Below are 19904 nucleotides of genomic sequence, written 5' to 3' on the forward strand. Positions count from 1 at the left end.
GCCCTGCTGCACGGCTTTTCTCTCAGCCCTAAAATAAAATGTAATGATTTTTTTTCTATTCTAGGCTTTATCTATCAAGAAGCGAACTAGACAATCCCCACAACAAAAAAACATGGAAAATTTACCGTGCAGATTTTGCAGTTGAGTTGTTTTGATGAAGTCATAGCTGATGAAGTCATAACTGACGTCTAGACACAGTAGCCCTTCCAGAACAGATCAATTCTTCCCAAACCCTGCTACATGTTTACAGAGCTGATAAACCTATATCCTTCTCGATATACATTTAAATATATGTAAACATGGTCTTAAGAAATCTATTAAATATATAAAAGATAAAATGTCAGTGGCAATTTTTTCTTCTTCTTCGGAGCATGCCTCACACACAGTTCTCATCCGTGTTGAGACAAACCTGGAACACGGTGCAGAGGAACGTTAGCCAGCCCTGGTGGTCTCGTGGTTAAGATTCGGTGTGCTCACCACTGCGGCCTGGGTTCGTTTCCCGGTCAGGGAACCACACCATCCGTCTGTGTCGGTTGTCATACTGTGGCGGCTGCGTGTTGCTGTGATGCTGCAAGTTGTGCCACCGGTATCTCAAATACCAGCAGGGTCACCCATGGTGGACAGGTTTCAGCAGAGCTTCCAGAGTAAGACAGACTACGAGGAAGGACCTGGCCACCCACTTCCAAAAAAAATTGGCCATGAAAACCCCGTGAATAGCAGCGGAGCACTGTCTGATAAGCCCAGGAAGGTGAGAGGACCACGCAAAAAGACCCAGCAGGGTTCTGCTTTGCTGTACACCGGGTCGCTAGGAGTCAGGATCCACTCCATGGCACGAACGGGAACATTAAAAGTTATCACTTTTAAGAACTTGGAAATAATAAAACTTGCATATCACAACTGAGATATTTAAAAATTGCGATTCCCCCCAATACTGTGGGTTTATTTCATATCCTTATATATTTTTGGACAAGTATTTATTCCCTGCTTTGTTTCACATTTGTAATTTCAGATCTATTAGAAAGGTACTTGCTATTTTCTTCCTCCACTTGATTTACAAACCATCTGTTAACAAACATCAGATTGGCAGCAAAGACTGTTGCACACCCAGAGAAATGTTTGCACAAGCAGTCCCCCCCACACATGCTCTGTCCTGCTCCAAGCACTGCCCCGAGCGTGCTGAGCCACCTCTGCCTCCACAGGCACAGGCGTCGGGGAGGCTGAGCCTTGTAAACGTGAGGAATCAAGACTCCTCGGTAACTTTTGGTTTTGCGTAACATCACAGGTGAAGTCACAGGAAACATTTGCCTAGAGAAATCTAGATTTATTATTTTAAAATCCACCCCCCTCACCACCAACCTCACCGGGGCTTGTGGAGCTCTGTGAGGGAAGGTCACCTCATCGTCGTGAACACGGGTTAGTCCTGTGTCCACGGGGAGTCATCTTCTCTTTGGTACTGGCAGCCACTTTATTCTAAGCACCTTCACTGCCACTATACCTCATGGCCGTAACTGTCCTTGAAAACAGTTCTACTGTGGCTTTATCTCAATTATCCTTGAGTGATTTTCCTTTTATTGGCAAGTCTAGACCAAGTTGAATTTATCAGGAAATGAGAGGTAGCAACTAAGAAGAACCAGTGCCTCTGCTGAAACAGTGTCCTCGTTCCTGAAAACCTCGCACTCGCCCACAAGCACACGCTAAAAAAAATGGTTTGTGGGGGAAAAACAGGGTTCGGGGCAGACCACGCCAACTAAGCAACTTTGTAACCAGCACACTAACCACTAACCACCCAGGCTGGCAGCTCAGGCTATCTGGCAGTTACCACAGTAGGTGTTTTTTTAAAGGGGAACTAGAGCCATACTTGAGAGAAGGGCTGGTGGGTGGCAAAGTGGCACAGATGGAAGTAGAGCTCTGAGCTACTAGGCATCATGGTGGCACAGAAGGCCACGCAACCCTGGCAGGCTGCCTGGTTGTGGTGCTCTTCTTTCCCCTCAACATAACCCACAAAGGGCCCCAGCTGCCAGTGCAGGAGCCTGGCTGACGGCTTTCTGACAAAAGTCATCATTCTACTCCCCTAATCTGGCTCCCCTTGGAGCAAAAGATCTTGGAGGAACATGCTGTCAGGTTCCTTCCATATCATGATTACATTAGTCCGTCATTTGTGTGACAGAAACGTGTTGTGGCAGAACAGCTTGTACAGTTTCCTCTAAAATTCCTGCAGCAGTAATCCATGGAGGGCGGATGAGGTGGCGGGCTTAGGTGAATGGGAAAAAATAGTTAGATCTCACTCTTCAACAGCCAGTTATCTTTCTCAATACTGGCAATAACAAGGAAGGAAACTCCAGTTTTTAAGAACCTTGCTTTTTGAAATACAGGAGATTACAGTTGGGGTGTCTCTTCCCTGACCCTCCAGATGCATCAAAATTTCTGGCAATTCTGAGTCGCCACACTACTCTGCTTTTGCTCCTACAAAGAGAAGTTATTTATAGCCTCCTGGTGTTGCTTTCTTAGAACCCAGCATGAATCATTCTTTGACCAATGCGAGAAGCTTCCATCATAATATTTCAGAATGATCCTTGTTTTCTTAAACAGAACTTACTAACCTGGAATAGAAGTATCCAAAACTTAATAGCCAGAAGTTTAACTACATTAAAAAACAGAATGGCATCCTGCCAAACCAGCCCATCCCACCCACCGCCTGGGGGAGGGAGAGTGAGTCTGGAGAGCCGTGTGTCGTATCTGCAGTGAACATACAGAACGTGCATTCTGTCCATTTACCTACAGTGAGACTGTTCTACAGCAGGAATCCTGCTGACAAAAACCAGTGCTTGTTGCAATAAAACCACCACCTGGAAACATGACTAAACATCCTCCAACGCTGCTGACAGTTGGTTCTTAGCGTGGATATAAAGTACTTAAACCAACTCATCATATACTCAAATACTAGGTAAATAATTTAATGATGCTAGAACACTAGAAGCTCTTCAAACAATATTTCCAGTTACTATATTTTTGTCTGGAGTACAAATCTGAAATGGTACAAATTGTACCCAAATACTGAACCATGAATTAAGCAAATAGAAGGAAAAAAAAAATTCTCCTGACTCAGGTTTCCACTGCTTACTCCCAGTCACTCCTCCTGGCCTCAGACTGCTTCTATTGAAGATATTTAGTTCAATCTTTAAAGGACGACATGTGAGAAGGTCTGCTGCCAACAGGGCTCACCCAGACGAGCCACAGGCACCGGGCAGTGGGACCACGGACTCTGAAGCCCTTCACTTCCTGCGGAAGCCAGGCCCATCTTCTATTTTGCTTCAAGCCAGGACTGTTCACGTGAAGCACCACTCAGCAGCTACTGACCGTAAGTATGGAGAGAAAAGTAAGGTAGAAAAACTACATTCTGCCAACAGGGACAGGCACACATGTATGGACTACTATTAACACTGTCAGGCTGCTTGCTTTGAGCCTTACGGGCTGCTTAAGCACACTTTATTGCGAGAACCCTTGCCAGCCTAGGAGCAGCACGGAATGAGGTGGCTGACTTTAGCGGTGACAAGAAGGACTCTCTCACACCAGGTGCCAAAGAACAGCTGCCCATCCCCAAGTCTGGGCATCAGATGAACCGGGGTTTCCTGTTGTTGTCAGTACACACATACGGCATAGTTTCACAAAACTACCCTTCTTGTTTCATTGCTTTATAAAGAACACCCCATATACGATCATCATTCAAATTCACTGACTGCCAGCACCAAAAGTAAAAGCTCCAACACTGGAAAAGCACGGCATGGAGTGTGGATCCCGAGATCAACTTCAGAATGGCTCAGCCCTGACAGTACTCACAGTAGAGTGCAGACACTACATTGTGTCTGGTTCTGAGATGGGAGGACTCCATCCATGAGCACTGTCACTCAGTCACCAGACGGGGGACGAGGGCTTCTCTTGGCTTTGGCACTCTGCTTCCTGGATGGGTTTCCAATTGGTGGGGGCAATGAGTGAGCAGCTCAAAGTAGATCAATAGCCCACAGATGGTCCAACACAATACTCTGGAATCCCACCCAGGCCAGGACCGAGACAGAAGCTAAGGGCTGTTGTCAGCCACAAGGTCTTCCCAAAGCACAGCAGCACAGCACCCCCTTCAGCCCCTTCCTCAACCTAAAGCCCAGCAGAGAGGAAGCTCTTGGGGAGAGGAGGAGGGAAGGTGGCATAGGTAAAGGCTTCTCGAAGGCCTGTGCTCTAGGCCACACCCGACAAGGCATCACAGTGGGGAATATGACCCCACCTAGAAAATGAATGGCACTATTTTAACAGTAGAGCATCTGGGGAAACCCAGGATGCCTACTCTGAAACTTAAATCAAGAACGTGGAAGCCACACCAGTATGCAGGTATAGTCTCCTCTATAAATCTAGATGGATATTTTAGTTTTCAAGAACCACAGGAACACTTTTTAAAAACTTGAACCACTTAGTATAGTGCAGGTGCTAAGCAGATTTTAGAAGAGACCGTACATAGAGAGTGGGTTAAGCCATCACTTATAACCATCTTTGTGAAACACAGTTACACCTCTGGGTTTTTCTGGTGAGATTTGAGGTTAAACAGGGAACCAAGTTGTGCTTCACTCACAACTCATAACCGTCCAGGCTGCGTGTACACACACACGGTCGTGCAAAAGCCCTCGTACAACTATATCCAGCCTTTCAGATTAGGCACAGAGGGCCAGCAGCTCACCCCGTGTCCCACCAAGGAGAAGAGCAGTAACTTTCCTATTTCAGTACCATTATGAGCAGAAACGTATGATGTAAAATAGGGCTCCTTCCATAAAGCTTAGGATTTAAAGCAGAAGAAGGGAAGACAAAACAAAATTCCCACAAAATCAAAGTATTTCCACACTGGTCCTGTGCTTCAGGAAACCCTGAGATGAACGTAGTCCTCAAATGCCTGCACTCAGATCCAGGTTCACCAGAACACTTCAGTGAGCTTCCAACTGGCTCATCATTAACCTCCTGCTGTGTTCGTAGGCCAAAAACAGTGCCCCACTGGCAGGGAACGCTCGGATTATGGTAGGTTTCAGGCCAGAATATAAGGCTGTTATTCCTAGAAGATAAAAGGTGATCAAAGACTCAGACTCCCCTCCTTGGAGATGCCCCACGAAGCTGCACAGTGTAGATATTTTTACACTTCCAAATCCAGACAACAGCACTAAAAACCACAAGTGATGGAAGGACTTATTTCCAGGTTTCCCCAGACTAACGGAACTAAACAGACTAACGGAGACAAGACAAGCGTTAGGTCTCCCAGCAAAGCTGGTTGATGCTTAGGTAACATATACCAATTCCACGCCTGGTTAACTCCTGGTAAATGGATTGGGAAGAGCTGAGGCCTCACACGGGCCGACAGAAGGCATCCATAGGGCCACAGGGGGCAGCAGCTTTGCAGCTTCTCCTGGGGGCGAGGACCACGAGGCATGGGGCCAGAAGGAGCACTGGTGTTGAAGTCAGAGACCTGTTTCTAGTATCAGCACTGCCCAAGGTAGTTATGCAGAACTAGTCAGATAAGGGAGGTGTGAATACTTCGTAAAACTAAAGTGTTATGGAAATTTAAAGAGGGGTTACTATCAGTAATATACAAGATGTCTGTGCTCTATTTGGGATACAAATTAAACAGTTTCTGCAAACTGTTACCGTGCTCTCTCTCTCAAAATCAAGGCAGAGAAGTTCACATCCCAAGTTTTAAGATGTATAGTGGATGCTGGAGGGACAGATCTTTACTCACTAGTAGGCTAAAACTGGTTTTATACAAACATTAATTAGAAAATCTTTATCCTCCTGCATAACTCTAAATATTAACAGCATATCACCTTCACAAGTTGCTTAGTGCGTTTCTTTTTTTTTTTTTTTTTTGGTGAGGAAGATCAGCCCTGAGCTAACATCCATGCTAATCCTCCACTTTTTGCTGAGGAAGACCGGCTCTGAGCTAACATCTATTGCCAATCCTCCTCCTTTTTCTTCCCCCGCAAAGCCCCAGTAGATAGTTGTACGTCATAGTTGCACATCCTTCTAGTTGCTGTATGTGGGACGCGGCCTCAGCATGGCCGGAGAAGCCGTGCATCGGTGCGCACCCGGATCTGAGCTCGGGCTGCCAGTAGCAGAGTGCGCGCACTTAACCGCTAAGCCACGGGGCCGGCCCCGCTTAGCGCGTTTCTAATTCCAGAAGTCTTAGCATTAAGAATGTCATCTATTCTTTTATGTTCCTTTGTGGTTCTTAGAGATCATCTTCTGCTAATATCTCTATTAAGTAAAACAAGTTGTGCTAACTTCAAAACATCCCTTCCCTTAGACAAAGCCCGTATTTTAAAAATCCCTTCCAGGCTATTTAGAACAAAGAATCCTGACAGGTGGTACCTGGTCCAGGGGTTAGGAATAAGAACTTTAAATATTCTTGAGAATAATGAAAGCAAACTCAAGAAAGGGGGTTGGAAACAGGCATCCACAAAGGTGGATTAATATACAGTACCAGAAAAGGGATATGAGGCGGCGGAGGAGAGCAATCAGGAGACCACCTGATCCACCTCAACAAGACCAGCAGCGAAATGACCGGTCACTCCATACACACCTCCTCTGTTTCTGCAATGACCAGACTCACCTTCACTTCTCACAACACTTATAAAGGTTCTGAGAAATCCTGCCTGTTTCCCAGACATGGAAAGAACTTGAATTCTGGATTTTACACAATCCACTGGGTATACAGCAAGCCAGAGGCAGATGCCACCAATGCCGCCACTTACCATCAAAGAGACAGGGCCTAGAAAAGAAAATTAGCAAACAGTATTCTGTCTCAAGAACAGCTGATGTGACATTTCCAGAGGCCAACAGTAGTGGCCACAGGTAGGTGCAAATAAAAATGCTGCAGAACACAGTTCCCTGAGGAGACTGTCAAAGCTCTAAGAGAACAAGGTTCCGTTTGGTGGTCTGGGTCTACCCCTCATCAAGCCAGGACAAGAAGCCCTAGTGAGGGTCGTGTTTCGGCTGGTCATTGTGGCACTGTGGCCCTCCTGCCCCATCCTCCAGAGGGCTGGCCCCCAGAACCAGCAGGCCCCCAGCAGCACGGCAACCCCTCACCATGAGGAATGAGAACAGAGGTCAGTGAAACACAGCCCGAGGCGTTTTTCAGCTTTCTCTTAAGCATTTTAATATTTTAATGCCCCGCAGCCCTGACTCTTCCTTCACCATGAGAACCAAAGTTGTCTTATTAACAGGATAGTTAAGCCTGGGAGCGTGACTAACCCCAGAATAGGTCCACCAACACTGAAGGGAGGTGCTTAAGAGAAAAGTAATCACTCTGTGAGCCAAACGTTGGTACGGTTGCGTCCAGCAGCTACAGAGGATAAGCCAGAAAGAACTACACTTTTCACTGCTCTCAAAACACTTTCAAGGTTTATTACCAAGTTTCAAGCTTATTGCAAGCTGATTTGTAGGTGATTTCCTCCCTTATTGGTGATTTCCCACAGGGAAAGCAATTTATATATTTCTTCTTCCCTAAAACAGATCCAGAGGAAATTCACAAATGTTATTCCAGGAAAGAAGTTCGGGATGAACTGCTTCAGCCCCTGTCCTGAGGAAATTGCCAAGCCCAGAGGAAGGTGCTAGAAATTGTTAGGCCATGTTACTCTCTGGGATCCAGAAACTCCCCAGTGCCAGGTGGACCCCCACAAGGGGGCGCAGAGTGCACAGAATCTGCAGCAAGCCCACCATGGGAAGCGGACACCATCACCCCACCTGCTGTCCTTGCAAATACATTCACCTAGGTCATCTTTTGATCTCCCGGATGCAAAAAACGATCGGCTCAGTTCATAGCCGCCGAAGACGAAGAAATAGCCGGGGACTTCTCGAAGTAAAGTGCTCGAGAGTCCATGGTAGAAGCCCAAGGGGCCATCCTTTCTAAGGATGCTCTTCACAACAGACCACACTGTACTGGGAGGAGACAGAGAGAGAGACAGTCACGGCAGGCGAAGCAGCAGGGAAGCAGCTAGTTCTGTAGACAGAAAACCAGAGTTCTAAAAGGCTGCTGTGGAAGGAAATCTCAGAGAAGCACAGATACAATGATTTTATAACAAGTTTTCTCTCCTGAACTACTCTAGGGTAAAGAAATCTTATTAAAATGGATGAATACATTTCTAGAAGTCATTATCAAAGATGTAAGAGAGCTAAGACCCATTTTTTCGATAGTGAATAAGTGAAATTACAATAAGGGGTTGTCCAAACTCAGCAAGAATAAAATGGTATCATATTGCCCAGTCTCTTACCTCCCTCAGTTCCTAGCTCCCCGACCTTTCTTTTGATCTGGTGTTTGGAGAGAATTTGTTCAGGTGTTTAGGGTTTGTTTGCTTTGTGTTAGTGCAGGGAAATGAGCAAGTAACAATCAAGACAAAAGAAATTCTAAGAACGGAGCTACAGCTCCTGAAAGGCAAGAAGCACCGAGGATTTAGTTCCTAGAGAGATAAGTGTGCACGAGTTTTTACTTTAGCAGATCAGGCCCCTGCAGCAGCCGGAACGCAGGACTCCTTCCGTCCAGACTCCTCTTCCTGGTGGCGTGCGCCACGGCAGGAAGGAGAGCGCCAGAAACCACACCCTCGGTAGGCTTGGTGAACCCCTGGCTCCTCATTCTGTTCTCAAAGAGCAGGTGACTCGGTTTGGACCAATAAAGATCAAGCCCTGAGGGGATAACGGCCACCTGCTTTTAACTATCCCGACGCAAATCGAGACGGAGGAATGAATGCACTTTAGTCCAAAAATGGAAGCATTCGCCTCATCTCCTGTGGGTTTAGTACCACCAGCCACAGTCCCCAGCAGGGTTGTGAAACTGGAATCCAATGCGAGTCCAAGAATAAGGGGGAAAGTCTGAGAAACAAATTGCCAGAAGACTTCTCGGAGAGTTCCCAGGGGTCAGAAAAGAAGATCCTTTCCAAACCCTGGGACGGGGTTTTGACGCGGCAATCCTTCCTAGGACGGGAATTACTGAACTGCTCACAGCAGGACAACTGGCTCCCTGGTGCTCACCTGTTAAATACCAGCATCCTGCTGTCACTGGACAACCAAGACGTGTCACACATTTCCAGAAGAGCCCTAGGAGGTCATCCCCTCAGCTGATTGCCCAAGGGAGAGAGATTCCCTAACGATTTTTCTCCAAACTGTGAGCAAAAGCCTAATAGACCTACCACATCCAGTTGTCCTAAAGTTACATTAAACTAACAGTCACATACATTAACGTCAAACATCAGTATAAAATCAAGGCCTGCCTCCCATCTCAGCCCCGACCTCCTGTGCCCCATTCGGTGACGCAGGTGGATGTAAGGCGGGCCCCCAGGGGCCGAGCTGGCCTGTTACTACAAACCCAGGTTTCTACGAGTTGGCTCGGGGTGAGGCTTTCTTGCAGGAGGAAGACACTGCCTGCAGTATGGACTTCCTTTTGATCTTAGAGAATTAAAGGTCAAACCATTTCCAGACGACAGCCAGACACACCACTGTACGTGCACACGGCTTTCCAGTGTGTGGACACTGCCCACCGCCGCTCACTCCGTTCCTTCCCCTCCACTCCTACTTGGCTCGTTTGTCAAAACCAAAGCTTCAATGGTTTCCGCCGTCTTCCGGCCAGCCTGCAGGTCCACGCTTGCCTCCCTCAGGGTCTCTCTGTCAACCTGCTGACGGGCAATAGTCCACGAGGGTCCCAGTTTGCCAGGTTTGCTGGAACAAAGGTGGCACCAATAAACGCAGCTGGCTGGTCAATCTAAGATGCAGTAACGGCTCGGACGCTGAGTGAACACCAAGCACATTGTTACAAGGCAACCACAAGGCCACACCAGACGTGCAGTGGACTCTGGCTCTCTAATGAACCCCCTCCTCTGCCAGCGCACTAACTGAGGGCCGCGCACCCCCGGCTGGGCCCACGGCGGAAACGTGCGGAACTGGAATGGAAACGGCGCCAGGCGTGGGATGGGATTTTGTAAGAACCGACTGTTTGCCACCCATTCGACAAACATGTACCTGGACACCCCTGCTGTGTACCACCCCGTCCAGCCAAAGGTCCAAGGGGAACACTAGGCAGGATAGCGCAGACCGAGAGCAGACAAATATTGACGATGTCACTGCAGAAATCCACCGGGTTCTCACAGGCACTTTTCTTTTCACTACTTCTGCTTACTAATCTTTTCTCTAGCTCTGACCCCTACGAAACATTCCGGAGCCCCGCATGTGGCTGTAGGGAAAGACTGCTGGACGGGGGCTCAGAAGACACGGCTTTGCGTCCCGCTTTCTCGGTTACTAACCAGTGATCCCGAGCCCGTCCGTGTCTGCGCTCCAGTCTCCCCGTCTCCCACACAGACACCACCACCTGCCTTGCTCCCCTCACAGGACCAGGGTGACGGCTAGAACCACGACATACACGTCAGAGCTGTGTAAACTAAGGCAGCATTTCCCGATAGCTAACGAGCAAACGCTGTCTGCAGGATGAAAAAGCAGCAGCCCCACAGGTTCAAAAAGATGAGAGAGCTGGGTTAGGCCAAGTGAAACAGGATGGTTTCTTTCCTGCAGGACTCCCTCCAGAATCTCTTGTGGTTGCTCACTGTGTCCCTGTCTTCTCCCCTCATTTGTCCCTCTCAAAGGATGCTGAAGGAGACCTACACTCCAGGTCTCCTCGAGTAGAAGGTTTCTCCCTGGAGTGGGCAGAGCTACAGTCCCTACAGTGTCCCTTCTGTCAGTTTCTGTCGTGGGGACCACAGCCTCCTGGGTTGTCTCCTGCTTATTCCTTCCTCTCCTTCCTGACCCCTCTGTGCTGGAGGGTCCCAGCACCGGTGCTCAGCCCTCTATAGACACTGTCTCCCTGGGGGATCTCATCCAGTCCCAGGCCTCTAAAAACAAGCTCCATCCATCAAGATGGAATTCCTGTCTACAAAAGGGCACATCTTTAGACCTCTAGTCACCCCCAGAGAACATTTCTACAGAAAAGGAACCCACTTTAGTCATGTGGGACCTGTAGCTGCATAGGGTTTCAAACTCCTACCAAAACAACCAATAAGACCACCCTTTGCAACCATGAAGCTGATACAGTAATTTTAAGTGATTTAAAACAAATCAATCTTCAAAGGAGGGATGGCTAAACATCTCCATGATTTCCAAATTCTTTTCAGTCTCTGTATCATAAATACCCAAGGGATGACCAAGCACAAGCTCAAGTCGGATGTTTGGGACAGACCTGGCCAAACAGTAGGTTCACCTGCATCTTCTCAGATGCGTCTGACCCTTCCTAAAATTCCAAGTTTCTCCTCAAACCTAGTTGGCTCAGGCAACTTCTTCCAATGCTCTGCACTTTGCTGATGAACTGGAGCCCAAAAGGTGGATCACAAGTTGTGTCTATGGTTTCAGTCCAGCACTTCTGCCCACGAGAGAAGTAGCACCACCATCAGCACCTGAAAAGCATTTCCTGAAGAATACCAGCACGTAAGGGCAGTTCGTTCTCCATGGTGGGTCGTAGGCAATTCTCCTTTTGCATAACGCATACGTGTTTGCCAAGTTTTATACAATGACGGGGTATGACTTCATAATCAGAAAGAAAGCAGTTATTTTAAAAAACGAAACATCCTTGCCCGTAAGGTATCATAAAAATCACGACAACAGTATTGTTTTTTAAAACAAACAGAAAGAGGGTCAGTGTCCTCGACTCACCTCAGCCTTGCCTGCTTGTCCAATCCAACCACTTTCCGCACCACCTGCTGGCAGAAGCCGTAGCACATGAAGAGGACCGAGTTCTCGGCGACGTTGGCGATCAGCGCCGGGCTGGTCCCCCTGTAGAAGCCCCGGAAGCCCACCTGGGAGTAGGTCTTCAGGCAGCAGTCGGTCAGGCCCCTGTACAGGCCAGGGAACGTCTGCATCTTCACTTTCATGGTGTCGAAGGGCTGCCCAGTCAGGACGCAGGCTGTGCCCCCTGCAAGCAGGGCAGAGTCCTTCTCCAGCACACGTCTACAGCAGTGTTTCAGAGCGCAGCCCCAACTACCCACGGAAACGAGGGACAGGCAGCCTATGCCAGGGCTCACCTCTGCTTCAGTTCATTTTCACCTCTTTCCCCCATATCTTCTAGCCGAGTCCAATAAACCACTTCTAGGAGTTCCCTAACGTGCCCAGCAGCCAGCTCCAGCCCTGCAGGAGCTCACACGTGGTAGGGGACAGATGTGTGCTCAACAGTGAAAGCTACGGGATGCAAAGGTGGGGTGTGTGTTCAGGAGCATCGGCAATGGGGTCAGAGGGACCTGGGCTTGAAGCCCGGCTCTGCTGTGAGACCCTGGACAAGCGATGTGACTTCTAAGACTCAACTCCTGAGCTGTGTCCATCTCGGGGGTTAGTGTGAGGACTAAATAAAACTGGATGAGAAGGCTTAACCTAATGCCTGCTACACAACAAGTGGTTAATAAACAGCAGTGTGTGTGTGTGTGTGTGTGTGTGTGTGTGTGTGTGTGTGTGTGTGTGGCATTATAAAAGGGAGGAGGGGAGAAATCCGGGAACAGTTCATCATTCTGCCTAATGCCCAGTGGGACTGATGACCATCAGAAAAGCAAAAGAGGAACAGGCAGCAGATAAAGAAAACAAAGAGCCTGGCTAATTAATCCCTGAGGAGCTAAATATTTGACCCTATGAAAAAACCTCTAATTTGGACTGTCCCCATTAATGATTTGCATTCCAACAGGGAACGGACTGAAACTTACCTCTGCTTGACACAAACCCTATATTTATAAGCTTTTATACTCTAAGAGTGTTAAATACAGCAGAATCTAAATTGCATTAGATGCTTTCAATAAAAATTCTGAAGGTAGGGAAAAGAATGAGCCATAACGCCTCTATAATGTCCCCAGACCCTGGACTGGGGTCAGCATTCTGGGAACCGCCACTGGCGAACGCCTTCCACTTTCCTTGGGCCCCAGACGTGCCCTGCTTGTGTCAGGAAACATAACCACTGGATGAGGTTATTAAAGCCTCATCAAAATTGAAGAGAAGGCTTACATAAAATATTTAAGAAATGCAGTTTCCCAACTTTCACATTATACATAGTTACTCCAACTAAGCTGTGGAAAGGAGAGATGGGGGAGGGGCTGTCAAGAATAACTCCCAATTAACTATTGGCAGAGAAACAGACACGTCCAAAGAGTCTGAAAGCTGTCTGACCTCTCCTTGAAGCGATCACAAGTCTGATCTCCGTGACCCTATCACTATTGTTTGTTCCTTCTAGGAGAGGAACGATATATTTCTGCTTTGTCTTGCCAAATTATCACCAATTCTGAATTGGTGGACTATAATTTAATAAGATTTTACTGTAATTAGAGTTATTCTCTCTCAGGTACTGCTAGACTAAAATCAAAAAAGATCCTAATTATAGCCAAATAATTCATTCCAAAAGAAGAGGTGAACGTCAGGATTTAAGTGGGTACATAATTTAGATAATCTAGATGCAGGTAAGCTCAATTAAGCATATAATTCAGAGTATCATAAGATTTTAATTTTTATATATAACATTACTCTGTATTAAAAATATATATATTTTAACTGGAAGTTTTCTGTATTTTTTTTTGGTGAGGAAGATCAGCCCTCAGCTAACATCGGATGCCAATCCTCTTTTTGCTGAGGGAGATTGGCCCTGGGCTAACATCCATGCCCATCGTCCTCCACTTTATATGGGATGCCGCCACAGCATGGCTTGACAAGCGGTGCGTCGGTGCGCGCCTTGGATCCGAACCTGCGAACCCCGGGCCGCCACAGCAGAGCGCGTGCACTTAACCACTGCGCTGCCACCGGGCCAGCCCCATGGAAGTTTTCCATATTTTAACCCAATCATCCTGAACAGTTCAGATATCACAGATTACAACAATATGCATGGGTCGTATATCTGTAACAGTTACATTTCCAACAGAGAGAAGGCAGGAGGCTAATGAATTTTCAAATGCCAGCTCCAATTCTCTCCTTGCACCCACGGAGGTAAGCTGATTTCCTCTGTCACGTACCACACACAAATGACCCTGTGGCAGCCCTCACCATGCCCCCTCCAGTGGATGATGACTATTCTGAACACCAGCACCAACCGCTGAGCCCGACACCTAGCAGGTTTCAGATATTTATCAAGTTAATGAAGCAATAATTTACAGGAATTAAATATCTTCCCACTGGCTTGGAGCTCAGACCTGTGATCATCTCCTTCTCCTTAAGAGACGAACAGAGATAGCCTCTGCATCCTTTCGGAGGTGTCACAGTTGCATTTTATTCTGTAAGAGAGGCGCTCAGGTGGTGCTGCTCCCTACACTTGACCAAGGCTGCTGCCGGGGATTTTCAGTCCTCGACACAGTGGAGTCAGCAAATGATGAGCAGCTGAGGAAACTGGAGGGGCAGGACAGCTCAGAGGGAGGGCAGAGGTGAAACTCCAGACGCAGACCTTCAACCAGAAGGATCTGCTCCACCCACGCAGAGGCGGGACCCTCAAACCCCTCCGGGGGCAGTCATTAAATGTTCCATTTAACAGTACAGAGAAGTGCATCATTTTCAAAACATTCCAATCAAAGAAGACTTTCAGTTTGTTTTTAATTTTGACATTTGAGAGGATAGACTTCAATTCTCTAAAATGTGACATTCCCCCAGTACACTGTTAAACAGGCACACTGCATCAGAGCAGTCCGAGTAGGGCGTGTTATTTCATAGTTGCTAAACCACGAAGTCTTAAAGCACTACCAAGGTTTCCCTTCAAGGCCACTTGACTTTTGAGATGCACGCTGCCTCATTTCAATGGTTATCCAATTACCACCTCTCTCCTTCAAATCCTCCCCCTGCTGGCTGCCTGGGGCTCTCGATCCTTCTCTGAAATCTCTCCCACAGCAGCACAGATAGACAGTGCTGGCTTCCCGGCACTTCAGAGGAGAGGAGTGGGGCTGAAAACCTGTTTGGTGGGGGAGGTTCATTTACAAGAAAAAGGAGAGACACGGAGAAGAACTATGTATGCTACAGCCACGTCACCTCAGACCACAACTGGCTCTGCTCTCAGGCAGGAATCACTCTCCTGGGTGGACTGTGCACACAAAGCACTAGGGGTGGTCCTCTCCTCTTGGCAAGAGCCAGCCGAAAGATCCCAAAGCCCAACCGTTTCCCCATCCAGAGAGCTGGGGCTGGGGCAGCCAAGGCTCCAAACTAACACCCCTCTCTGGGAATGCTGTTGGCCCATTATGTAGTATTAACAGACAACGGAACTAGACAAGGACCCAAGCAACCAAAGTCCTAGCCCTGTCTTTATACCATCTAGCTGTGCAACCTTGAACAAATCCACCGTCCCTCTCTGGGCCTCTTTTTCTACATATACAATGAACATTAGAGCCAGGGGTCTCTAAAGCTCTTCTAGGTCCATCATTTGAATACAGGGACCCCTCCCAAGTGGGACTGCTGCTCCCATTTGCATTCCATGTGCCTCCCAGCAGAAAGTTCTCAGGTCACTAACGGGAACCTCCTCTGCCCAGAGCCAGGACAGGCTCAGACCCCCTGCAAAGGAGCCGGTTATCCTTGGAAGTTAGAACCACCCAGGGCAGCGCTGCAGCAGTGAGGGGCGACCCTGCGCACCAGCACAGGAAGAAACCCCCACCCACAGTGATCGGGAAGATGAACTGCTGGTCGTGTAAGGGCCCGACGCATGTGAATACTGTTGCAGAGAAGCACATCCACCAGCAAATGCCTCACACACCAGACTCCCAACAATACTGTTGCAATTTATATCTTTAAAATTTACTGTATATTATAAATGTGGCCCCCAATACCTGTCCACACATAAATGCCTTTCTAGCAAAAGGTAAGCCTCTTAATTCTATCATAGCACATCCTATATCTTTGATTGACTGAAGGCCATTTAATTCCAAAACCTGAGAATATCTCCTGTGGTTAAATACCCTCCCATTGCAGAAACAAAAACTGAGCCCAAAGGGTTCACAGAATGGTAAGAGGATGCAGAGGCAGGCGAATGGTTCCATGTTCCCATGGTCAGTGTCCTCTGAATGTGGCATGTGAGCAAGGGAGCCTGGGGGCTGCAGCTTGATTCCACGGCAGGATGAGGGGCTGACCCAAAGTCACGCAGTCAAGAGGCCACTGGGCAGAACCCGGGTGGCCCTAAGTTTCCCCTGCTCCTGGAGTGGGACACTCCTTGCGCTCTCTTGCTCTCTAACCCGGGAGCCCGTGCCCTCCCCTGCACTTCTTATCAGCGTCTGCAATGTGCTCTCTGGCCTTTTTTTTTTGGTGAGGAAGATTGTCCCTGAGCTAACATCTGTGGCCATCATCCTGTATTTTGTATGTGGGACACCATCATAGCATGGCTCAATGAGCAGTGCGTAGGTCCACGTCCACGCCCGGGATCAGAACCCATGAACCCGGGGCCACTGAAGCGGAGCCTGTGAACTTAACCACTACACCACCAGGCCAGCCCCTCTGGCCTTCCTCATTAGCCTACCTTGGCCGACCTTTGGATTATGGGAAAATACTTTGTTCCTCTCTGAACCCGACTTCTTTTTTATAATTAAGGACAGGATAAGAGGAGGCGGCTCTCCGACTACACTTGGGCTGTTGACCCAGGAGGTCCCACCAGATAAGAGGACAAAGGGCAAGCCACCCCCCTGGCCTCTCCACTCCGGGGAGCTGTGACTCATTATAAGAATCGGTGCGGGAGGCAAGGGTAGACCAGGGTTTTCATCCGAGAAGTATGAGCATTCCAGTGGTCCTCCAGCCCTAAAATAACACAGGAACCTGGAGAACCAAGTTACCACCCCTGCACGTCCACCTCTGCCATTCGCCTCAGGCTGAGTAAGGTGATCTCTTTAGAGAGTAGCCTGCGTGTTGCAAGTGCTGCCTGGGAGTGCTGACCTGCGCCCATGGGGCCGCCCACCATTCCCCCACAAATCCTAGGGCCTCTCCTTTCCTCTCAGGGCTTTAAGACACAGTCGAACGTCAGTCTCATTCACCAAAGACACTTCTAAAGGGTGTCCTCCTTTCTCTCCCTGGCAGCAGGAAGGTCAGTAACTGGGATTTCCCTGGAGAGATGGCACGGTGTGATTTTTGCACTACAAGGGCTCTGAAGACTGCCAGGCTCAGAGTGGAAGCCCACGTCACCCACATATCCCAGCTGTGTGACCATGGACAAGGGACGTCAGCTCTGAGCTGCGATGTCTTCCAGCTGTAAACTGGCTATGCCCGCACCCCGACTCAACAAGTTTTATCACAACGGGAACTACTCCACCTTCTGCCATGCTTGGACACAGTACTACACTTCCATCAAATGGCTTCATCCCAGAGTTAAGGCGTATTGCCTCTGGAGTGACCAAGGTAACGCGTTCACCACGCTCTCACTCGACCTCACCTGTAGAAGGTACTGGGAGGAGGGGACGGGTCTTCTCTGGGATTACCTGCGGCCCCTGCCGTGAGGTCAATGGCAGCCTGGATGGCAGGATTGGACTTCATGTTCGTCTGCTCCTCTGCTGGGCTCCGTGGAAGGCAGCTCTCTGGAGCTTAGGACAGGCGCCTCATATCCCTGGGAGGGGGGCAGTGTTCACCATCAGTCAGACCCCTGCAGCCTCCCTTTCTCTAGGCCTGCTGCCTAGTTACCGGGCCTGAACTTCTGGGACCCGCGAAAGGGGCTCTACTCGCTCCAAAGGAAGAGGGCTCAAGGTGTCCATGCAGCTTAGCCGTGGCCTCCCCTCTCCCGCCCACCACCTCCCCACGGAAAGCTCACGGGTGAAAAACCTTCCCTGAGTATCAACACCACAGCCACAGGAGGGGGGCACCTCAACCGACCTTTCTGAAAACCTTAGAAACAAATGCCAAATAAGTGAGCCAACCACAGATGGCTCACATCGAATTAGTTTTCAGACGTGACGTGGATCTACCAGTCCACCAGGCTCAGTCCGAAATCCAGACAGTGGCCTGTGCTGGGTCTCCAAGAGGAGGTCACCCAACAGTCTGGGAAGGAGCAGGTCAGGAGCTCTGCTGAGTAACACAGGCCGATGACACTGAATGCCTGCTCTGCCACCAGGGGGCTCCCTGGGCCTCTAGAGCTGGGGGTCCCCATCTACACAAGGTGAATAATAAAAGTATTGTCATCATAACACAAAGGCCACCACAGATAGCCACGTCAGCACCAAATGTTACTGTCATCGTAGTCCCCTCCAGAGCTCAACTGTGAACGTGCACTCAAATCACCCGGGGACCTCGTTAAAACGCACATTCCGAGGCGACAGGCCTCAGCTGGGGCCAGAAACGCTGCCCGTCTTGACCGCTCCCTCGCAGATGAGGCGGATAAGGCCTGGCCACCAACCACTCTGAAGAGCAACACCTGGTCCACCGTGTCCCAAATTTGCTGGATAAGAACCACCTGGGGCACTTGTTCAAGATTCGGATAACCAGGCCTCCCTCCTGGAAACCTTGATTCAGGAGGTTTGGGCTGAAACCTAGGAAGTTTGGGAAAACTAGAGTCTACTACTCTACTTTTAGACAAAAATCAGTTATTGCTGAGCATGGACTTAATAAACATCGACTAGAAAAAGGAAAGTTGGCTCCTTAACATAGAATATTCAAATAACCAATTCAGCGACAATTCCGTATGGTGTTCAAACGATGTTAAGTGACTTATCCGTGAATAACAAGGAATTTTTATTCCTTGCACTGAAGACCTGTGTGATCCCAGTCAGGCCACCTCTGGGGGGGGGGGGTGCTGCCGGGTCATTGACAAACGCCAACATCATCCTCAACGCCAGCAGAAAACAATCTTAGCCAACAAGTTTTTTAACCACTTGAAGCATGCTGCCAATGACCAGACACCAAAAATCTTCCTTTCTTTACAAAAACTTTTAAAACCAGCAACAAGAAAAACACAGTACTTAATAAAGCAACTGAAACATACAAGACACCGATTTTATGTTATTGATGGGCCTGGAGAGGCAGGACCAATTACCAAGGTTGATAAGGTGGTGGCCATCGGGCATCTAGAGAAGGACATCAGAGTCTAATCCACTCTCCTCCTTTTCCAGATGGAAAACGGAGAACACAGGAAGACAAGGGCCTGTCCAAGGTCATACGACTAGCCACGGGTAGAGAGAGGATTCAACTTAAGTCTCACCTTTTGGGTCTGTGCTTACTAACCAATACTTCATTCCAGAATATTCCAACCTGGCAAAAAGAAAAAACAAAAAAACACTGAATCCTGCATTTCAGAGGAAAATGGGGGCGAGTGGGGAGAGAAGTCACACAGGCAGGTCACATCCAGTGTGGCCTTTTGGTGTGTTCATTCCTTTTGTTGTGGGCATTTCTTTCTTAGAAGGAAAGAAAGGCATATGTTATCAAGGTGAATTCAACGCTTTAGGTAAGCCAGACTTGAACACACCAAATCCTACAAATAACTACTTGTAGAATTGTTAGGATAGTAAACAGTGATGGGAACTAACAGATTAACTCAGAGGGTGCGGGCAATTGATTCAAATGATGCGTAGTTTTGGCTTGAAGAAGACGTACGGCTCGGGGGAGGGAAGACTAACCAGCAGGAGTTGAAACCCATTCGGTACCGCTTGGAACAGAAAAACGGAATCGTTTCAGCGTCCCTTTACCCCTCTTTCAAACTACACCAGGGTCCCACTTCGGGAGAGACAGCCAACAGCGCCAATCATACATCCTTCTCGTTCCTCAGGGAAATTAACTTCGTATGGGAGAATCCGACGAGGCACTTCCCACCACCTACACGAACCGCCACGGAAGATTCCAGCTTCAGGCTGAAGCTGGCGCGGCGGGGGCCGGAGCACAGGGGCGCTCGGATGCACACCAGGCTCGCCCCCAAGCAGCCCGGCGAGGCGCTCCTCCTCCGG

At 48.6% G+C, this 19904-nt stretch overlaps 1 protein-coding gene across 3 annotated transcripts in view; it reads right to left on the reverse strand.

The window, feature by feature from the left end:
- Positions 1–19904, reverse strand: part of LOC131409896 (mitochondrial ornithine transporter 1-like) — a 93418-nt gene that overhangs the window by 72998 nt on the left and 516 nt on the right. The window contains exons 1-7 of one of the 3 annotated variants that reach the window (XM_058547649.1): positions 18250–18671; positions 17845–18118; positions 17457–17581; positions 11713–11971; positions 7796–7965; positions 6638–6796; positions 4507–5089 (exon numbers count right to left, since the gene is read on the reverse strand). In XM_058547649.1, coding sequence (XP_058403632.1) covers positions 4965–5089; positions 6638–6796; positions 7796–7965; positions 11713–11971; positions 17457–17511 — 768 coding nt within the window. In that variant the 5' untranslated portion in view covers positions 17512–17581; positions 17845–18118; positions 18250–18671 and the 3' untranslated portion in view covers positions 4507–4964. Of the gene's footprint in view, positions 1–4506; positions 5090–6637; positions 6797–7795; positions 7966–11712; positions 11972–17456; positions 17582–17844; positions 18119–18249; positions 18672–19904 lie in introns of those variants that run through there. The other 2 variants (XM_058547650.1, XM_058547648.1) reach the window with 2 other exon arrangements.

Source organism: Diceros bicornis, chromosome 9 (assembly GCF_020826845.1).
Source record: "Diceros bicornis minor isolate mBicDic1 chromosome 9, mDicBic1.mat.cur, whole genome shotgun sequence".
NCBI classification, from domain to species: domain Eukaryota; kingdom Metazoa; phylum Chordata; class Mammalia; order Perissodactyla; family Rhinocerotidae; genus Diceros; species Diceros bicornis.